The following is a 16,242-nucleotide window of genomic DNA, read 5'->3' as shown; positions in this document are numbered from 1 at the left end:
TAGATTAGGAGAAAAGTACATCCTTTTAATAAAAAAAAATTAAGTTTTTAAAATTATTTTAATAAATTTTTGCTTATGGCACAATAAATATAAAATAAAAATATAATAACGACTTAACAGAGAACCATTTAATGAGGACTGGACTATATATTGACAAAATCTAGGCATCATATGCTGTGTCTTCGATGGTTGGAATTAGTGGGGGGGGAAGGGGACGTACGTACGTTCACATTCACATTTGGGTGTGGGTGTGGGTGTGGGTGTGGGTGTGAAAGATATAAGTAGCGTGAATACATTGACATTGTTTGCTGTTTTGAGTCTATGAGCCATCACATTCCAAAAATGGAAACTTTTTTGGAGCCAAGGACTCATCATTTGGACACCTCTGTTTTGTTATAATGGGGGACAGTACACATAAGCCCAGAAATTTCAGCCCACCTTTACATTAATTCATTCATTTTCACACCCACATGCAAACCAAAGTTTAAACTTTTAGAAATCATGCTCAAATCATCAAACACACAAATAAATATAAAAATAAAATTATATAAATAAATTTAAATTAAAAAAATAATAAAATATCACTATAATGATATTGTTACTACAATAGTGATATTGTTGCTATGATTGCAGGGTATTAAATGTCTATTTATAAATCTATCACTTATTTATAGATATATATATATATAAAAGAATTAAACTATATAAATCTATATCTTGATTAGAGATAGAGTTGCGAAGATAAATTTTTAGTTGTAGATGTATTTCAATTATAATTAAATTTAAATATCACATCACAATTATCGTATTTTTCAAGTGAATTATTGAGAGGTCATGCTCTCCATGATGTGTGGTCCTTGCAAGTAGTTGATGCGATACTTTGTTCAATATGCCATGTAGTGGGGTTTATGCCAAGATATTATCATAATTTTTGTTTTTTTTATTAGATAAAAAAGTAAGATAAACTCGAAGAATCTTCGTGTGACAAATTGAGCTAAATTTTAATATAAGATTTGAAAAAAGATTTATAAATCTCATAATTTTACTAACTCAACCTACCTATCGTATAGAGACCATGTACAAAATTCTTCACATTGTATTAAATTTATTTTATATATACTTATTATTATTGCTAGAACACAATAATAAATTTATTAACTAAAAATGTCATTGTCAAATCACTTGAACTCTAGAAAAAAAAAAAAAAAAAAAAAGAGAATGATCAAAAGTGGTAGGAAGTTATTGTACAAACACTTTAACGTTTAAGTTACATACTGAAGATTGAAAGACCGTATTAAAATCAATATCAGAAATGTACATTTTTTGAAATGATGACTCATCTATTTATAGAGAAATATAAAATTTTCACAAATATCCTAGTGTTAGATTTTTTTTAAATAATATTTATTCTAATATTTCGAAATCTTCCAATGTTAGGGATAATGTCTATTCTTTTTGTAGAATTTTTTGAGAGATTTTCGAATGTCAGAGTTATTTTATTTGTGCTTTATTCGGGATCTTCTCCCCCAATTAAGAAAAAATTTATATTTTTAACATGAATAATTATTTTAAATTTTTTTAATATTTTAATAAGTTTTTACCTATTACACATCACTTATAATAGGTACGTAACAAGCCTCTCCACATTTTAAACACCACCAAATGTGACCCCATTTATTAATGTCTCTTTCTGCCACGACTAAAACTAATCAACTGGGCAACACTTGCACATGGTGGACATTGCAATCAACAAATTATTCTAACTTCCAAGTGATAAGAGGACATCTTCTTATTAACCTCTTGATTAGTCTTTATACGATATCATCCTCACCAATGAAATAGACTTAAAAGGAAGAGTACCTTACGGGTGCGTGGATAATTTTTTAAATAAGATAAACATTTTCCGTACATTCCTTTTATCCTACCAAGTGAAATCAAAGACAAAAGTGCTTTTATTTTTTTTATTTTTTTTCCCCTATCATGGTGGTATCTTAATTAGTGGCTCGGGAATTTTTATTTTTATTTTATTTTTTTTGGGTGTGTTTTTCGAGTTTGTGGTTTGAACTATAAATCTATCTTGCTTGTGGGATGTACTAGATTGATGACACTAAAATAAAGAGTAGATATGAGACTCAATCTTGTGGACTACAATGAGGCTAAGGGTATGGACTCGTCTTCCTAGCAAATTATGGCTCAAATCCAACATTTTATAGTGAAAAAAAGACCTCATAGTCACATACAAAAAGAGAATTGCAACGCTAACCGCCCCACCTTACTCTTTTATGGTTAAAATGATGAGTTCCAACCCACAACCTTACACTTTGAAGGCGACCATTTTAACATAAAAAATAAACCTCGTCGGTGTTTGTTGTTAACTTTAATTTGTTTTGAAGGTGACGGAATTAAAGGGAGTGGAAGGACAATGGGCCATGCGGGCTATGATATGGCATGCATGGCATCACACGCGCACACAGTGGACATACATGTAAAAGATTCCCCCTTGTGCAAACAGGCAAAATCCTCGTATGAATCCAAGTATGAGAAAGCCTCAAATGATGAAATCATGAGGCGCCCCGGGCGGGGGGAGGATGCTGCTGATGAAGGCCCTTAATTTGATCCGTCTGTTGTTTGTGTACGAATATGTATGTAGATGCAGCAGCAGCAGCTGGCATGGCCATCTGAACAACAAGAGCATCTAACGATATCAGCCTATCCCATACTTTTGTCATGTAATTTTATATTTTTTTTTATCATTATTTAAATTTTTTATTATTTTAATTATATCATTATATTTATATTTTTAAATCAATTTAATTTCTATATTTCAATTTTTTTGGTTGACAACTCAAACTTTTTATTATTTCAATTACATATTTGAACATATATTTTCGAGTCAATTTAACCCTTATACTTTAATGTGAACATAGTGTTATGTGTATTTTGTCATCTCATTTTTTTTTATATAAATTAAAGTACATGAATTAAATTGATTCGAAAATAAAAGGTCCGGTATGTAATCAAAACAACGAAAAACTCGAATTGATACATGAAGAAGAAGTCAAACTATGATTTAAAAATATAAGTGCAGAGATATAATTGAAATAACTAAGAATTTAGTAGGTAATTACACGAAAAAAAATATAAAAGTATGTGGGCGAAAATATGTATTTGACCCTAACAACAATACTTTTATTATTTCAACACTTAGTTGTTATGATATTTTTGGTGAGGTACTCGTGTGGTATTCATATATTATATATTTGTATTGATATATAAATTTTATAAAAAATATTTTGGCTGATTATAAAAGTAGCTTTCTCTTGCATACACCACACAGCTTGCAGCTTGCAGATTGGTTATTGCTGGTCCCCCATGAACAAGAAAGAAGCAATAATTGATGATATTGTGGATAGCTAGGCATTAAAATAGATGATGGATACAGTTAGACAGCCATCCCTTTGTCTTGTTTCCCACCTCCCATATATCTGATATCTCCTTTCTCAGAAAGCCTGCTTCTGTCTTCTTTTTCCTTGTCCCATTTAGCCCCCACTCTTTTATTTTTTACATATATATATATAATATATTACTAAAGTGTAAACTTGTTGATTCTTTGTTTAAATTTTCTTAAGAAAATTTTTTATTTAGATGATATATTTGTAAATATATAATGAGTCTGTTGGTTTATTGAAGACTATTCCTACTTTTATATAGGTAAAATGAGTTAAAATACTCAAAATTATTCCCAAGATTCTCGAGACTTGATTTTTGAAATTTATTTTCAGTACTTGGTTATTTTAGCTTGGTAGAGAATTTATCAAACCATATGGAGATAGGAAATAGCACTAGGATTGAATTCTTTGGAGATTAAGTGAACTAAAATATTTATAATTATCTTTAATACTCCCATGCTCAGTTATCTGGATTGGCGAAGAGTTTTTCAGATTAAACAAAAATAAATATGTGATTTGGATTCTCTAAAATGAGGATTCAAGAATTAGATGTTGATGCTTATTTTTCAAAACTAAATTACGTGAAGAGACATGTGTCATCTTATTATTATTTATTTATTGAGACAAGTAATTAGATAAAGACTAGTGAATCTTAATTTAAAGTATATTAGTGATTTTCTTTTGTTTGGTATTTTCCCTTCAAATGATTAATTGGCACCAGTACTAAAGTTTTTATTGTTTTTATGATTAATTATTATATATATGTGTCTAAGCTTTGGGAGGTTGGCTTGTGACATGGAAATTGTTACTTAATTGGCAAGAGATGCTGAATTTAGAGATCCCTATGGCTGTTTGGATCCTATCTATCTTAATAAGCATTTTCATGAGCTTCTAACAAATCCATGCAGTTTTATTTTATAAAAAATTCTATTTTGGTTGTGCTGTTCAATAGATTTCTCCACATGTTGAGCAATCCAAACAAAACTTTACCTTACAGGGCTAAAAATGTCTTTTCACGTTCACTTACTTCTAAAAAAAACCTATTAAAACAATTTTGTCATAATTTATTATGATTAGCCTCTTTTATTTTACCCTTTTGATCAAAAGAAGCAAATTTTGTGAATAAATAAGGTTTTCTTCTTATTTATTTAACTTTACTTTAAAAAATTATATTTTATTTGTACTTTATTTGATTATACTTTAATAATTAATTAATTTATTGGTCAACAATTTAGGGGGTGATCAAATTATGGTCCAAAAACCCGATCGCATCTCTCGATCCTAACATTAACCATAATCGATTTTAAAATTAGTTTAGTCTAAAATTAAAAATCAATTATAATTATTAAAAATAATAATGATTAAAATAAAAATAACCCATAATACATAAAGAAAATAAAAAATAGTATGAATCGAACGGATTCGGACTCCAATCAATTAAAAATCTTTACAAATTTTGTTCCCATCCAATTCGATCTAAGAGAGATTAAATACAATATTCCCCACCAGATGACTGACTACCTCTAGTCAAGGAAAACATAAGATCTTTGAGAGGATATGGAAGTACAAGCCACGTGCAAGTATCTTAGAGATTGGCACATTAATTAGATGCATATATTTCATACAAAATCGCTTCTAAATACACGTGAATGAATTGTCGTGGTAATGTCTTGCATTACGTAACATATCGATACAAATGTAACGTTTCAATTTGAGGACAATGTTGTTGAAGCTAGAAGCTAGCAAATGTCTCCCCTCTTGTCATTATCACTATTAATCAGGTTAATTGGTTATCAATTATTGATGGATCCAAGAATTTAACTTAAATAAATGCACATAAATGTATGTTAGTGATGTAGATAATTAATTAAGATGCATGGTAACAAAATAATCGTAGTTTAACCTTCAAGCATGAAAAATTAATTAAGGGCAATGCTTATCACGTCCATGTAGAAACTATCCCAACAAATGACTCTTTATTTTTTTAAGGGTATCTTAAGCGGTGATATACCTTTTGTGTTAAGTACGGGTACGAATTTTCTCATATCTTTTAATGAGAAATGTTAAATGTGAGAGGACGGATGCCCCCGCGTCAAGTAAATTTGATGTGAGCAATAAAACATAGTACATCTCTTAATGTAGATATTTTTTTGTACTTTGTTATAAATTAAAAAAAAAACTCGCCATTTATAATACACAATTATATTACGAATATGCTACCTCTTATCTAAAAAGAAAGTATCCAAGTACGGTATGGGAAGATTTATCTCTTTGTTATTGTATGAGTTCTCGATATTATTAGTGTGACTTTGTTTCTTAGATTGGTAATATTGATTTAAATATCAAAATGACACTAAGGGTGTACTTGATTGAGGGATGGAAAGTGGGACAAAATTCTAATTTCATGGAATTTTAATTTTCACTCATCCTCTAAGAATTTCAATTTCTTGATTACACCTTTAAACTTAATTTTTTCGAATCAATTTAATCCATACACTTTGACTTTTTCTGTGTAACACATCTCTAAACTTTTTTTATTTCGATTATATTTTTATATTTGTATTTTTAAATCAATTTAATCTTTGTACTTTTATGTGTAAAAAATAATTAAATAAAATAACAAATTAAATACACTTTATGCTCTGTTCACATCAAAATATATGAATTAAATTAATTTAAAAATATAAAATTAAGAATATAATCGAAATAATAAAAAATTTAGATTATTACATAAAAGAATGTCAAAGTACAGCATGTTAAATTAATTTAAAAATATAAATTTAACAGTGTAATCAAAGTAGCAACAAAATTGAAATAATCACATAAAAAATATATAAAAGTAGGGGGATAAAAATATTAGCATTAAGGAAAGACAGAAATATTAGGTTGGACTTAGATCGAACATCAAGAGTCAAACAAGATAAATTAATCCTCTATGAAGTGTAGGATTTCCAATCTGAATCAAATAAAAAATCATTAATTGGACCGGACATCAACCCATTCTGGCCTTTGCCCTGCGCGCGCGCGCGCACACACACTCACCCAGTTTGGTTTAAGGATTTCCAGTCCAATTCAAACATCATTATTCAGATCGAAAGGCCCTCCAAGAATTTGATGGGATAATTTATTTATTTCTGTTTATTAAAGGTGGAAGCACACTTAGCTGTTTAAATAATGTATTAAGTACTGACTAACCCATTATTAATAAGCGAGGTGAATCCACATTTATTATCGATGATATCTTGCATTTCATCAACATTCGTTAATTAATCCATATTCAATCCGTAAAACCAAGTTCCAGAACAACTGAACAAGAGACAGTAAACTATTCCTGGTTCTGTGCTTTAGTTGTAGTCCATATTTCGAGTTTCGAAGAAAAAGAAATTATATGGTTGTCTGTAAGCGAAGGAGGAGCTGGCTGGTTCATTTATGTAAGCCGGGCCACCCCTCTCTGTGTGAATTGATTGGTGAAATGAAGAGGAAAATCTTACGAAGATTTGATTTGATTGGCTTAGTATCAGAAAATATACGATGTGTTTCATTGTCATGAGATTCCCAGTCCCCTGGGCAGAAGGGAGGGTCAATGGCCCCTTTCCACAGTAATTTCTAGCCCTTTTACCAGTTACCACCAACTTCTTGAATATAATATTAAAATCCCAGATTAAACTGATTCAAACCATGTAAAATGATATTTAAAATTCAACTTAATTAATATGATCATTAATGAGTTTAATTAATTACCAAATCAAAAATAAAATACTTGATTGTACGTATTACCCTTCTCCATTTGGCTGCTTTTCTGGGTGGGCATGCACCAGCCAGCTGACAACTTCCTGTAGTCCCTTGATTATTTTCCCAGCCCACTAAGTTTTCCCGGAAACATCAGCCAAACATTATGCAAGTTCCTATTCATTTCTGAAGTACCCCAGGAAAAGAAAAAGAAAAAGCTGGTTTAATTTCTTGTAGACTGGCCAAATTAACCGTAATTAATTTGAGTACGTTAATTAGGATGATCAGCTTAATTGGTATTCATTGACTTGGTTCACTCCCGGTACTCTTTAATTCCACGTAGCCTTCCTAAAACTGCACATCTATACATAATATATTGAATGCATGAATATAGGCATTGCCAAACCTCATATGTATGTGACACTGGGCGATACCTTAGACTGAAAGGGAAATCCCAAGGCACAATTAGGTAGCTGTCTGTCTATGGTCATTGTTCAACAACAGTACTACAACTTGTTTGGTAAAAAGCAATTTGTTAATGAAAAGATTGAGGAAACCCTTGTGTACTATCCTAGTCCACTTATTTATTATATATTTTATTATTATTTGAGTTTTAGCATGTTTTGTGGGTGCCCTGCCCGGCCGGGACACACCCAACTCAGCAACTTGTCACAACTTTAATGTTTCGAGCACTGCAATTTGCTATATATTATTATTTGTTAGGATTAGGTTATATATCTCATGTTACAATCCCATATTGCTTGCTTAATCAGAAGGGAAGGTTTTTGGAAGATGAAAGTTGATTGATTTATTGCATGTGCTTTGATCTCATTCATCCACGGTTGCCTTTCATAATGCATTGCTCCCACAGCCACGCCCCCGCCAACACTTTGGCTGGGAAGAAGCAGAAAGTGGGGACATATGCATGCATGATGCATGCACATATATATATATATAATATATATATAGCCATGAATAACTTGTGGTGGCTTTCAGTTGAAACAATGTTTCAGAAGCAATTAAAATCCTGCAAGTACATGCATTGAAAGTACAACTGTTTGGAGCAGGAATTAGGTGGAGAGAGAGGCGAAGGAGATGCCCATATTAAAGCTTGTGGGCCTATACTGGCTAGCCAGGGCTACCTGTCCCCTCTCTTAATTTGCCACGCGCGCTCACAGAGAAATACACTCAACGATACGATCATCGCTCTTCATCTATTGTCATATAATAATTCCAAATGCCATTTCTTTCTCATCAAAGTTTCGTGGCTAATGTCCGTACAAATTAACTCTCATGTTTATCCATGGGAGATGTTATATTTTCTCTCTTAAATTTTACATAAAAACTTATCCTGAATTTTAGATTTAATATGTGACTTATATGTGAAGTGTGTTGAAAAAAATAAAAACAACATAAGAATTTACTAAACCAATCATTCCTTATGCTTTCCTTAAAGGCCTTTAACCTTTATCTTCACTCTTATCTTCAATCTACCCAAATGGAATAATCAAGTTTCTATATGTAGGCCGTTGTTGTCTTGACCTTTCATCTCTATTCTAATCGATCACTCACGAGTTGCAACTGACTCACCTTTTTCTTTCCTTGATCGATAACCCACAACTAGCCCACCATTTTTCTTCCTTTTGTTTTGACCAACAACCCACAACCAACCTTTATTTACTCGCACGCATGTGTATATGTATGTGTGTGTTAATCCATATATATACATATTCTGGTCTTTTAATTAGATATTTGATCATTGTTCACATGTTTAATGATATGTTTATTTAACACTTAATGTTAACTAGATAACTAAGTAATTAATATATATATATTATAAACATTAAATATTTAACCTGTCAAATTTAAAATTTAGGGAGCTAATAGGCTTTTGACATAAAATTGATGAAGAAAAAAATATGGGTTTGATGCTTTTTAACACTAGTAAGTTATAGGTAAATAAGGGTAGATCCAAAAATCTATGTAATGAGAGGTTAAATTTTTTTTTGACTAAATTATTAGTAAAATTTATTATTTTTTATATTAAAAAATAATATTTATATTAAAAAATATTTTTTAATATTAAAAAAATATTTTTAATTATGAGCAGAAAATGTGTGAAAAATATTTTTAATTATGAACAAAAAAAATAGCTCACGCATGCATCCGTCCCTCAGTAAATGTTATGTAATCTGTGTTCAGCGCAGACAAGTTGAGAGGAGGTGTGGACCCATGAAAGGGCCCACGTACCCACCGTCCGCCAACAGCATGGTAAGTTGTAATTTTAGAGAGAACAAGGGACATTAGAGAGAGAGAGGTGGTGGGCCTGGGAGTGGGCTGAGATAAGATTATAGTAGGGGATAGGCCCACGAGGAGAGGGTACTGTTTCCAGTTGGGGAAAACCAGCTCCCCAACATGAGCCTCGTCCCACTTCCATTATTGGAAGGCTTTGTTTATACACCATATGGAAGGATCAAACAAACCCAGCCAGCCAGCCAGCCAGCCATTGATGGGATTGGGATTAGATAGAATGGACCCTTTATTTTATTTTCTTTTTACTTTCCCCCAAAGGTATTTTCGGCATTTCATTCCCTGGCTTGTGACTGACCTGTCCCCCCCAATCTCCTCTTTGACCTCTCCCCACTACCCCCCAAGATTGTGAACATATTTATCTTTTTTCCAATACCATATATACATATAGTGGGCTAAATATGGGGTCTAGGATTAAGAGTTGTTGGAACATTCTTATTCGTTTTTACAGGGTAATTAATTATATCAAAGCTTTTATTATTTTTAATACTATGTGAACAAGTTATTTAAATTTTCAAGCTATGGCACGTCAAGTGTCACATATTGGGCATTCCATAAAAATAATGATGGAATATCCAATTTAAATCGAACAAAATCATACCGCAATTTGGTAAATTATTCAAATTGTTGAAGGTGATGTCAAGGATGATGATATCCTAAAGTCCCTGGAATCTATCTCTCAAATCTGTCCACCAATGGCAGATGGCAATCTAAATCTATCCCACGCGCTTCCCTTTTTGTACCACATCCCACGCGCAGCTTACTGCACCCCCCCCCCCCCCTCCCCCCCCCCCCAAAAAAAATCAATTTTACAGAATTAAATGAAGGATCTTTTGTTAACGTTTAATGCATCCTCACCAAATCAATTATGGCTTGGATGCGATGCTTTTGGACCCCAACAAGAAAAATTAGGTTCCAATTCATTAAATCTAGTTGAAGTTTATAACTTGAGATATTTATTTTTTTATTAATTTTATTATTGATCACAAACTTCTTTAATATTATTTTTTTATAGAAATTTAATATATATATATATGTGTCTAAAAAAAATATAACTATAACCTTTTGGGATAACACAAATGATTCATTGCACGCGCTCGAGAGTTTGAGTCACTGAAGATTGAGGGTTTGAGTCTGTCTCTATGTTGCTATCAATAATCTATTTATATCTATAGTTCTAGAGTTTAGGTTTTGATTCATAACTTACTTGTCTATAGTATACCTAGCCTAAGGTGTGAGGGTTATAAATTTTCGATCAAATCAAAAATTGTGACTAGATCGAGAATCCCTTGTATTTCTTATGTTTAAAACTCTAAGTATCTAGTCTCTAATTACCCTATAAAAGGCAAGGATTTTAATCTAGGTATAATATTTAACTTGAGTTTATTTCTCAATTATTATCTTTATCAAGTTATACTTATCTCTCTTTTACTAACTTAAATATCAAAGATCAAATTAAAATTTGTTAATTATTTGAGGGTCAAATATGCGTCTTACTCAGCAACTTTTGAAAATAACTCTCGAGATAATTTGTTTCTCTTATTATATAATTTTGGAGATACCGACTCAATTCCATAATGTAAATTTTAAAAAAAAAATGTGAGATAATTAGCCCATCACCATTATTATATTTATAAAATGTCAACAAATTGAAGTATGGCCGAATAGTTAAATACAATGAGATATAACTTTTAGTTTACTTTTACACAAAAAAAAACACTTTTTTTTTTTTTTAAATCTTCAGAAGGATCGTCCAACATCCATCCCGTTGACAGTAATCACGATAACACATGAAAGATAACAAAATTTTAAGATGTATTTTGTGGGGTTTTTTTTTTTTTTTTTCACTTTGAGCTTAGAACTGATGCGATGAAGTAACAAAATGAATTGGGTCAACCATCTCGATCGAAACACAAAATGAATCGAACGTGAATTTCGTAGTCATTTCCCGGCATTTGAATTGAATGTTGGAAGCTTGGTTGCCTAGAAAACTCAATCGGCCAATTGGCAACGTGGGTCGTGGGTTGCTGCCATGGCAATCAAGTTGTGAGGAAAACGCGCCATGAAAAAGAGAGAAAGGGCTAGAAAGAGCGAGAAAATTAATAAATACGAGGTACATAAGGTCCAAGAAAAGGAATTGGGTCGCCAGAATAACGAAAGAGGCAAGTGGGTGGGGGTGAAGTTTATTGGAGAAGGAAAGAAAGAAAGAAAAAAAAGAGAAAAGAAAGAAGAAAGAGAAAGAGAAAGGCAAGTGGAGGTGGCCCTCTCCGGTACTATTGGATTGGACATTTCTGGAAAGTCTTGCCTTTTATTGCCATTATTCCCTTTTTCCTTTTCTGAGTATCCAAACACCACCACCACTCCGCCGTGGAACCTACTCTCCTCTCCGATCCCAGTTATTATTATATGCCCGAAACGCCCCTCGCCGTTGCCCGGAATTACCGCCACTCCCAATTGGTAAAAACCAGGAAAGGAAAGGTGGAGGTGACTTGTGATGTGGGTGTCCGAATGATGCATGAATGAAATGATAATTAGAATGCCCCAATAATGGTAAATGAGTAATTAGACACCCTTTTAAGCCCCCCGCCCTGTCCCCTACTTTTTTAGTGGCCAAAATAATAACGTCCACAGAGAGATAGAGATAGAGATAGAGAGAGAGAGAGAGAGAGGGATTGGAAGAGTGGTGTTTTTTTTCGATTTGGTTAACGTGCGAGAGTTGTTTAAGAAAGAGACGGTTCTTCCTTAGGTTCCCCATTTCTAATTCCTCTCTTCCTACCTTGCAAGAGATTAAAGCATCTGTTTTTGAGATAAAAGCGTATTTATTATCTTCCAGTGTTATCAAAGCTATATGCTGTGTTTATGCTCTGAAATAAGATATTTTATTTGAAAAAAAAAAATGAGATCTTTAGAGAGCACATAATATAAAAACCCAAAAAATCAAAGGGAGAAGAGAAAGAGTTTCAGTGGAAAGCCATTTATGAATGTATCATCGAAGGAAGGAGATGGGTATTTGAGGGGAGAGAGAGAGAGAGAGAGGGGGGGGCCTCGTCTATGCTCCATTAGGGCAGAAAGAGATTACACAAGATGCTGTGGAGGGTGAAAACCTTCTTTCTTTCTTTCTTGCTATCTCTATTACCTCCTTTTTTCCAACAAAAACAAGGTATAGCTTTGATAGCCTCATAGCCTCCTCTTTCCTTCGTCCTAGGTTTTGGCATATTGGTTCCAGAAAATATACTCACTTCTGTCTCAATAATTCTTCGCCTAGACTCGTACCCACTGTGAACAAACTCAAACTGAATACTAGCTGCTTTCTCGATTCGTTTGGGGGGAGAGAGAAATAATGTGGGATCTAAACGACTCGCCCGATGATCAGAAAAGGGACGATGATTTGTCCGAGGGTTGCTCCTCGCCAGTCGACGGCGACGACGACAAGGGAAAGCAAGTCGGATCCGTCTCGAATTCCAGCTCCTCGGCGGTGGCCTTCGAGGAGGGCTCCGAGGAAGACGACGGCGAAAGAGGAGTGAAGAAGCGGCGGAGCAAGATATTCGGCTTCTCGGTGACGCACTTCTCGCCGGAGAGCGATCCGCCGGTCACCCGACAGTTCTTCCCGGTGGAGGACTCCGAAATGGGGACCACGACTGGGATCAGTGGCGGTGGCGCCGCTAATTTCCCCAGGGCTCACTGGGTCGGGGTTAAATTCTGCCAGCTGGAGCCTCTCAACGGCGGCGCCGGCGCCGGAAAATCTATCGAGCTCGCGCAGCCTCTGAAGAAGAGCCGCCGCGGCCCGAGGTCCAGAAGCTCGCAGTATCGAGGCGTTACCTTTTACCGGCGGACCGGCCGGTGGGAATCACATATCTGGTTTGCACCTACCCCTTGAACATGTACCACTCGTAATTATTATTCACCCTCTCACGCGATCCATTATTTTTCATTCAGGGATTGTGGGAAACAAGTTTATCTGGGTACGTTTAATATTTCCTCCTTTCTTTCTGACATTTTGTCAAAAATGGTTTCTTTGGATGTGATTGTGACGAAAGAGAAAGTTTTCTTTTTTCTCGTTTGATCCTGATTTTGGTGAGATGCCTTCTGGCTTCTGCTCTTCGATGCCTCTCTATCTACAGGTGGATTTGACACTGCCCATGCTGCAGCACGGTAAACCCCACAGTCTAGGAAAACACTAAATTAAAAACCCACCAAATTAGAGCCTAATTTGATGTATACAAATATTCAGTGCTTATGATAGGGCAGCCATCAAGTTTCGTGGAGTAGAAGCAGACATAAATTTCAGCCTCCAAGATTATGAAGATGATTTGAAACAGGTATATACATATATATGTGTGTATGTATGTGTATAGGAGCAGCCGCATATCTAGTCCTAGATTTGGTTTGTTGGGGGGAAGATTCCGTGTAATACTGATGTTGTTTGGAACAAAATGAACAGATGAGTAACTTAACCAAGGAGGAGTTTGTGCATGTACTGAGGCGACAAAGTACTGGGTTCCCAAGAGGAAGCTCCAAATATAGAGGTGTAACCTTGCACAAATGTGGAAGATGGGAAGCCAGAATGGGGCAGTTCTTGGGCAAAAAGTAACCCATTTTATCGCTTTTTCTTCTTCCTTTCGTGTGTTGGTTTTCTTGTATTTCTTGTCCTCAAGCTCATGTTGCTTCTGAAATTAATGCACAGGTATGTGTATTTGGGCCTCTTTGATACTGAAATTGAAGCTGCCAGGTGAGTGTTTTCAATGGTGCCAAATCCAAGTTAATTAGTAAATGGGGCTTGAAATGGCTCAAAATGTTTAATTTTTAGGGCTTATGATAAAGCTGCAATCAAGTGCAATGGCAAGGAGGCTGTCACCAACTTTGATCCTAGCCTATACGAAGACGAGCTTTCTGCCGGTAATTCATTCTTCTATAACGAACCCCTCTGTTTGAATTATTGTTTTGGATCTCGTGTTTCTTCTAACAGGTTGAACGTTTGTAACAGAATGTTCTGGCAATGCCCCGGACCGGAATTTGGATCTGAGCTTGGGGAATTCGGCAGCTTCATCTTCCAAACAAAGCAGCCGGGAAATGTTGGGCGATGGCCACACTGCTGTGCCACTTGAACTCAATTGGCGTGGCCGGGGATTTAGGCCCGAGGTGCATTCAAACTGCTGGGAATTCGACCAATTTGATCATCCATGTTCTTGAATTACACGTTTTAGATTGAACTTCCCCCTATTTGTGCATTTCATTTCAGCTTAACAGAAATGGCAGTGAGGCCAATGCAAGAGATGGGTACAATGAGACTGAGACCTTGCAGCTTCTGAGCGAAACTCACATTCAATCGCCCAGTGAAATTCACAGACATGGCGTGTTGCAACTCGGCTCATCGAACAACGTCCAAGTCTCTCTCTGAAATTACAACAATTTCTTATACTAGTAGTCTGTTGATCTCCAGATTAGATCACTCAAAATATAATAAAAGAATAACTGTGATTCACAAGACTGGATCTCGAAAGCTCGGCTAATGGTAATGCTGGTTGCAGATTCATAATCAGGCGAGCCCAAGCAGCAGCAGCAATAGAAGTGGAATTGGAGGCAAAGGAGGAGAGCTTTCTCTCTCAATTAGAGGCGACCAGTGGCAACAACAGCTCATCAATTCTTCCCAATTGTATGCAACTGCTGCTGCAGCATCATCAGGATTCCCACAGCAGATGACAAGACCCCAACAAAATTGGCTCCATCAAAATGGCTTCACCTCTCTGATGAGACCTTCCTAACTTTTTTTTCGTTTTTGGGGGTTCAATATATTTGTTTTCTGTCTTTTCACATTCCATCTTATTATATATATATATATATGATCAATACATCAAGGCCTTGATTCTATATGTGTAGCCATTTAAACCATCGGATCGCTGAGCTTGCCCCCCTCAAATCTACCATGGAACCAAGCCCATGATTAGGGTTCTAAACACAGAAAATACTGGTAGATGGCCAAACTAACAAAAGAAATGAAATCTTGCACCCTCTTCTGGGTTCCGACTGAACTACTGATCCCATATATTGTGATATGTATATGAATGTCTTGATCTTGTCATCTTGTCTTTGTCGCCCTCTCTTCTTTATTACTGTACCAATCCTAGTATGCTCACGGTTAATGTGGCCATCAATAATTGGTACATTTTATCTTATCCTTGTTTCCTAGTAAAGGGGCTGGGCGTTGGACATGTTTGTGAAGAAGAAGAATGTCCAGTTCCTGGGCCCCCGCCCATTAGGTTAGTCTCGCAGCACTAAGTTCACGCGAAGACAATTTTATTTTTTAGTAGCCTCCAAGACAATATTGCTAATTCATAACCTTTAATCCATGATAATCTCAACGAATTTGTTGACGGGATTTGAACTAGAAATCTCCCTTTTGTGAGCTGCCATCTTGGAGGTAGTTTGTTTCCTAGTTGTTGGTGGTGGTTTTGCCATTAATTTGTATTCATTCATTTGGGAAATTTGTGCATTGTCTTGGCCTCTTGACGAAGTTACCGCTAGCTGATCCTATAGTTGCCTGATCGAGTAATAAATATCTCAACTTGGTGCAGAAACTTGCTTAAATAGTAGCAAAATTTGAATGTGAATGCGGGGAGCTGGAAGAAGATGATGATGATAAGCTTAGAAGTGGTACAGAAATTGGACTGTTCTCGGAAATATCACCCGATGGTGATGAGTTGTCGCCATCGCTGTGTCCTTTGAATCAGTTCTCTTGGCTTAAAGCAGTCAGGCA

The 16,242-nt window shown here is 34.9% G+C and overlaps 1 protein-coding gene across 1 annotated transcript; it reads left to right on the top strand.

The window, feature by feature from the left end:
• The first annotated feature begins 12,155 nt into the window (after window positions 1–12,155).
• Window positions 12,156–15,356, top strand: LOC127810501 (floral homeotic protein APETALA 2-like). The gene is made up of 11 exons (XM_052350019.1): window positions 12,156–12,648; window positions 12,754–13,346; window positions 13,425–13,450; window positions 13,610–13,640; window positions 13,720–13,807; window positions 13,930–14,075; window positions 14,173–14,217; window positions 14,296–14,384; window positions 14,473–14,627; window positions 14,728–14,874; window positions 15,017–15,356. Exons 2-11 carry the CDS (start codon window positions 12,829–12,831, stop codon window positions 15,248–15,250), a joined length of 1,479 nt encoding a protein of 492 aa, XP_052205979.1. The 5' UTR covers window positions 12,156–12,648; window positions 12,754–12,828; the 3' UTR covers window positions 15,251–15,356.
• Window positions 15,357–16,242: the final 886 nt, after the last annotated feature.

Source organism: Diospyros lotus, chromosome 9, assembly GCF_014633365.1.
Source record: "Diospyros lotus cultivar Yz01 chromosome 9, ASM1463336v1, whole genome shotgun sequence".
Taxonomy (NCBI): Eukaryota; Viridiplantae; Streptophyta; class Magnoliopsida; order Ericales; family Ebenaceae; genus Diospyros; species Diospyros lotus.
The sequence above is the reverse complement of the archived record's forward strand: the minus strand, read 5'-3'. Positions and strand labels throughout refer to the sequence as shown.